At 39.5% G+C, this 6570-nt stretch overlaps 1 protein-coding gene across 4 annotated transcripts in view; it reads left to right on the plus strand.

Moving 5' to 3' along the window:
• The window catches only part of syt7b (synaptotagmin VIIb), a 93876-nt gene that overhangs the window by 38279 nt on the left and 49027 nt on the right, over window positions 1-6570 (plus strand). For 3 of the 4 annotated variants that reach the window (XM_034870536.1, XM_034870527.1, XM_034870540.1), the window contains exon 2: window positions 5766-5869. In XM_034870536.1, coding sequence (XP_034726427.1) covers window positions 5766-5869 — 104 coding nt within the window. Of the gene's footprint in view, window positions 1-5763; window positions 5870-6570 lie in introns of those variants that run through there. The other variant, XM_034870549.1, reaches the window with a different exon arrangement.

Genomic DNA, 6570 nt, shown 5'->3' on the forward strand with positions numbered 1-6570 from the left:
AGTGCTAGTTAGCCACGGAGTAGCTTACCATGCCAGTGACGTAGTAGATTGTGGAATTCCAACATGGCGGCGCCCGTGGAACAACAACACTTTCATTTTACCATTTTATCCCTTTTAACAAATTCACCCATTTTAATAATTGTACCAATGAAAAGAAATAAAATACATCTGTTATATCAATCACCATTATTCCAATTCCAGTTCAGTTCATCTCTTAAGCATTTCTCAAATCTGAGTTAGGTTTTAGAGGGTGCATATTAAAGATTATTTTCGATTAGAATCCAAATGTATTATGGACCTTAGGTAGTTTGACCAAACAATCACAATTCAGGTTCCTCTTACTAGCAATATTTTGACCTTTGAATTGTAACACATAGTCTTTATCACAAGATGGACTTTGCTCCATGATGCTAGCTTTTAAACCAACATGGCTGATGTGCTACTGATAATATCATAGCAGCTACCGAGTTTGCAAATCAACAGATCAACCTTATGATAACTGAGCAAACTGAGTTGAAAGTTTTGGAGTCAAGTGGACCTTGATTTGGATTGTGTGAAATGATTATTTGCGTGTATCTGCTGTAAGGGATTATACTGAACACGATACATAAAAATCAGAGGCTATCTCTGGACAAAAAGTAAAATCTACTCATATTGTAATTCCTGAACATAGCTTGAAGACAAGTCACCATAAAAGGACCAAATCAAAAGCCACAGCAGCTAGACTGAAGCAACATTGATAAGGGTACTTGCTGACATTACCTAATGTCAGAAATCTCCTGCTTAATTTATCTAGATTACATCATATTTAGCGCTAAATCAACAGGGCTAGCCAAGGAGCAGCTGCATGCAGCCAGATGGGAGATGTCCATCATATCCTGTCCTGTGGTCTCCCTGCAGTCTGTTGAGGCCACTACAGCTCCAAAGAGAGGTATTCTTCCCTGGTGGCCAAACCACTTCAGCTGGCTCTCCTCAAAGTAGAGGAGCAGTTGCTCGACACAGAGGTCCTTTTGGTTCACTGAGCGCCTTGCACTGTCATGAATTGTTAACATTAACGTGTTCATTTACTGTTTCCTTTGATGTGGACCTCTGCCATCCATCTGAATTTGTTCATCATTAAGCATATTTTAAAATTACAGTTCACCGCAAATACTGTGATGGCATTTAGATGATCAACTTTATCAGTAAGACACATGGAAACCCCAGTAATAGCAGTTTTTCTAATGGCCTTTTAAAAGACTTTAGAAGCTCAGTTTGTTGGTCAACGATGATTGATACATTTTAATTAGGCCAGTTATTGCAGCAGGTGCTCAGTAGGTCATTGTATGAGCGAGGTCACAGTGGGTAGTGGATTTAGGAGAATATGAGGTTACTGCTTGGCAAACATATTGGCAAATATATTGTTCTCAAGTGAAGGTAAAAGAGATAACACAGATTGCTAAAAGGGCAGAGCAGCTGAGATAATATGAGTGTTTATAGTACTCATCATAGTAAAGTGAGGGCTGAACCACAAAGCAGTGTGCAGCCCTCATTAGACTCTAAATGAGGTTTCTCTGTATGTAGGTATGGGGGTGTTACTGTGTTACTGAATATTATTTGCAAATGTAAATGTACAGTTGTGAAACTGTATTTCAATCCGTGTGTGTGCAATTTGTGAATGTGTTGGTACCTGCAAACGTATATTCAGACTAAAATTATCCCGTATCTAGGGTTGTTGGCCTCTCTATGTGACTAGAAATGTGCCCTGAAAACAGCCTGGGTAAACCCTGACAGTTACACTATTAACAAGTAACAAAATAAATGTTGAGTTGGTCTGCTAACTAAACCAGCTTCAAACTTTAACAGTTCTTTTGCAGAAAAATCACCAAAGTTTGCCTTCTCTGGCAAGATACAACACTTCTCCTGATTTATGGCATATCCTGCACAGGAGAAACTCTCTCAAATGGTTTCGAAGAGGCCCGTACACACAGGTATGGGTTTGAAAGGGCAGACAATTTGGGGAAGCAGTCCTGCTTCCCCCACCACCAGGACACAGAGTCTTGTCCTGAATGATAGACTAGAACATCAAGTGTAAACGTCTGTTTTTTTTAGCCCAGAGGGGAACTATGGCATTTTAAAAATAGCCTACATTTATGATAGCTAGCTAACGGTAAACTACAGAGAGAGTGTGATATTTTGATGTATGTTTGAGCGTGTACAAAAAGCCATCTATCAGCGGGGATTGTAAACTGCATGTTACTTCGGAGAACAGCATGGACATGTGCTTTGCACTGTAAGCGGGCACGCGCGCAACTTGTCGGAAAAGGGAGAAAGGGGAAAAAAAAGGAGTCTGCCGCCGTCCGGAGCAACAGAGGGAAAATATTTCAGTCAACACATTAAGTGGAACCAAAATGAAAAACAAAATTTGCGTTTTAATACGGTCCGAATACTGTCGTTTGCGTAGCAATTGGGTTTTGGTACCCAGCCCTGCTAATCCCCACCAGCAAGTGTTGGAAAAAAAAAGAAATACCGCAAAATGTATCTAACAAAGATAATATGATATGCCAACAATAAGCATAAGTTACTTCTGAAGTTGTATTTTTAGTTTTTGTATGTGTTTAAATGAGTTGTCGGTGTATTTTTGTTTGCAGTCTCGTTTGTATTATGTTACCTTTTAAGGGACTGTTCAGTATTTATGGAATTGACGGAGGAAAAATTACCCAAGAAAAATTGCAACATCCCCCACCCCCATGATGCACCACGGACCACTATCTGAAAGCACAAAAACCTAAGAGTTTACGCATACCCTGATGGGTGAGAAAACACTAAAGAAAATAATATATATATTTTTTTGATGCTCCAAAATTACTAGGAGTCCAGAGAGTGTTGGAGAACTCCTCCTGGTACCCTATGAACACAAGCCATGTGGTGTCTTGTCGGATTTGGCTTTTGAATTGTTTGCGTAACTTTTTGAGAGACAAACAATGGAAAAAGCATGGTTCCGGGACCTCATACTGAATCCCAAATTTGTGAGTAGATCTACTGAAATGGCCACCATCTGGTGGGGTGTGATGTGTAAGATGAGAAAGCAGAGGTTAAGTCCTGTATGTCATGATTATAAGAAATCAGTGGCTGTATTTCAATCAGGAGAGACATGTTCACAGATAGAATAAGATAAGAATTATTTTACCGTTCAAATAAAATGTACAAAGTCGTTGGCGATTAGACTCCATCGCTATACGAGTCTTTCGTATATTTGTGTAAAGGGGTAGAGAACAATTAGACCCCCCCCCGATGGAATCTAGACACGGGTGGTGGCGATGAAGGAGCCTGAAGACCGGACCGAAGGAGGCTCCGGACCGGTCAGCTGGACTAGATGACTGGAGGTGGAAGGGGAGGTGGAGGGTTGCACTCTTTGCCTGGAAAGACAGCTCAATAGCAAAGTGAGGAAACGATTATTTAAAGCAGGGTTGTGACGCTGTGATTGGCCGTTGCCACTTGTATACGATTCTGATTGGTTTAGCAGGAACAGCTGATTCAAGTTGGGTAGAGCATTGATTAAGAGTGAGGCCTTCCTGAAAGGATTTACGCTGAGATACATTTCAATCAGGAGAGACTAGTTGCAGTAATGCAACAGTTATCCACAACATGATAAAATTGACATAAATTAGGATAACTACTGAATTAATTTAGTGCTGAGCTAAATATCTTTGTCAAGCGCAAATCAAAACAGAAGGCATCAATAAATGGGGGAGGGTCATGCCTCTTTTCCCAATCATTTTGGAGAGTCTAAAGAAAAATGTACTGCTGGCTAAGGGAGGGTGAAGTCTATTTTGACTAAAGATCCCAAAACTCCTCCGGTAGTCCCTGAAATAAAAAAACGAACAGTTCCTTAGGGACAAATAAAGTATTTTGAATTGAATTGCGTTTCTTCCAGCTGGAGGGTATTTCAGCTGTTTTAGCTGTTTCAACAAAGATGGCTTTCTGTTTTTCATTTGTGTTGCTCTAAATTGGCAAGGAAACACCGGTATGATTGTGACCACTTATCTGTTTAGGCATTGAAACACTTTTGAATGTGATGTTACCACAACACACCCTCCGCTGTCAGACTGAAAGGCTCAGAGCGAGAGCAAATCAAACCATGTGATCTACATTGTCAAAATATTCTGTCATGTCTAATATTTCACCAATTAAAATCAGATACTTTATCAACCCGTAGACTTTAATATGGGTGAGGCTGGGTTTAAAGAGGCTGACACTTTATTAAGTGGATGAATTCAAACCGCTAAATGCAAGGCTACAAAGCTTTGTATAAATGTAAGCTGGATGAGCCTCTGGGAGACATTCAGGGATAGATTCTATGTAGGGTTGTATCAGACAGCCTAGCTGTTCATTTCTTTATGTGAACAACAGGAAATTACTTTCTAAACCCATCTCCTAATGATATTTATTCAATGTCATGTGCCTCGAGCAGTGCATTTCAAACTTTTCTTTAAGTAACCTTGTTTTCAGATTTTAATTTAAATTTTAAATTTTTGGGTATTTTGCAACATAACAAAAAAGCAGTTGGCACTGTTTTTTTAGTTGAAGTATTGTTGAACGTAAGTTGACAAAAAGGAGACATGAAAGTGAGTCGAGTGAGAGAGATGGGAATAACTTGCAACAAACCAGGGAGTCTCAGTTATTGTTTAACCTAACCTAATATTGTTAGATAATAATAGGTATTCTAGAAATGTGTGTGTCAGGAGGAGCCAGCATCTAATGTCAGTTCCACAGTTTGTAACTTAAGTATTGCTATTAAATAGCTTCCTTAATAATTTGACCTGTTTATTGATGTTTTGTGTAACTGAACACGTGTAGGAAAAGCAATGTTAACAGAGAATGACAGTGTACAGAACTGAGTTTAAAAGGTTCATGATACCCCTGAAGGAGACAAAGAGGGGAAGTTAATAACTGTGAAGGAAGAGTGTGGATAACTATGATTAAATTGACTTAGCTAATCCACTTGCTCTGTTTGTTGGTTTGAAAAAGAAGGTACAAATGTTAAACATGGTCAGGCAGGGATCAAAAGTAAAATGGGGGGCTAAAGAAGAAGAGGAATAAGGAGTCAGATGAATTTTTCAGGTAGAGACTTGGGAAAAACACTCTCCTGTATTGTTGAGGAAAAAGGACGTAGCACAGTTATGAGCTCATTGTTTGCAGACATTGTTTTGCCAGCGTGCCGTTGCATTTTGAGTTACTATTACTTGGCAGACAACTGAATGAACAGCATCATTGAAAGGCAGTAATTGAAAGACATGGAGATGAGGAATAGAAGGGTGTGGAAGATGTTTTCAGTTGTCAAGATGGGAACAAAGTTGCTGAAGGATTTACGAGATAGTAGAGAGCAAATGGAGGCTCGTAATTGAACGGCTGCTGGCCCTATGATAATATCTCCCACATACATTGATACATGCAGAGGAACATGAGCATGGAGCAGTTTCAGTGCATTCATGTCACTTTCCATTAACTACCAATACATTTCTTAGTGTGTCTTACTGATGACAGATGCAAGATGACAAGGATGTATAAGGAAAACGAAAGAGGCACATTACATTTTGCGTTTTCTTCTGATTATGCTTATATGTTACCCTACGATGGGGTGTTTGGTCACACTTCAACTGTGACAGATTTTGGAGTTTCAACAGAAAACTTAGACTTAAAACCTCATGAATCGCAGCAGGGCCAGTGGTAAATTAATTGCACTAATACCCTCCTTGTTGTGTGTCTTTGTCTCTCTCCCTCAGGCTCAGTGTCTCTAAGTGTGTTCCTGGTGTCTGTTGCATCTGTAGTATGTGCCGTTTGGCTGGTAGCTGTATGTGGCGTCTGCACCTGGTGTCAACGTAAACTGGTAAGTTGCATAGTTTATTATTTACATTACCATATTGACATTTCCTTAAAATGTTAAGAGAAAGTTATTTCTACTGAGCTCTAATTAACCATTAGATAAATTGATAGTAAAAATAATTCCATCATATTCCAAAACACTGCTTTTTGTTATTTCTTACTAAAAGGTAAGCTTCTTCTTCTACAAAACGTCATTTTCATTTAACAAAATAATCAAATCTCTAAACTTCAAATTGACAGATCTTTCTATCTCCACAAAAATTGGAAAAACTATGACTGAGGGCGAAAGGCAGAATGAAAACACATTGTCCTCCACAACATTTTGTAAAGTCTGCCATGTTCTTGAACAATCCCATGCCATTGAAGATGTATTGCAGTTGTGTGGACAGTTAGGTTTTACAGACCTTACATTTAATGTAGTGATTTCCTACTATGTGTCGTTGTTGAATAGTGTTTTTTGCTTTCTGTGCTCCGTGGCACAGGAGCCAGAGAGAGGCTGGATGTTTGGCCATGACAGCAGACATGGTCAGAACCTTAGTGGTCTCTGTGAACATGGCTTTGTGGGCTCTGAGCTTTGTGCATCATGACTGCTTGCCTTCAGCCTCCAGCGCCTTGCTAATGATTCATATGCTAATGAGCATCACTCTGACTCTCACTCTGTAATTCCTCCTATACATTTTGATCCGCTGGCATTTCCTACTCTCT

The sequence above is a fragment of the Etheostoma cragini genome, chromosome 1 (assembly GCF_013103735.1).
Source record: "Etheostoma cragini isolate CJK2018 chromosome 1, CSU_Ecrag_1.0, whole genome shotgun sequence".
Classification (NCBI taxonomy): domain Eukaryota; kingdom Metazoa; phylum Chordata; class Actinopteri; order Perciformes; family Percidae; genus Etheostoma; species Etheostoma cragini.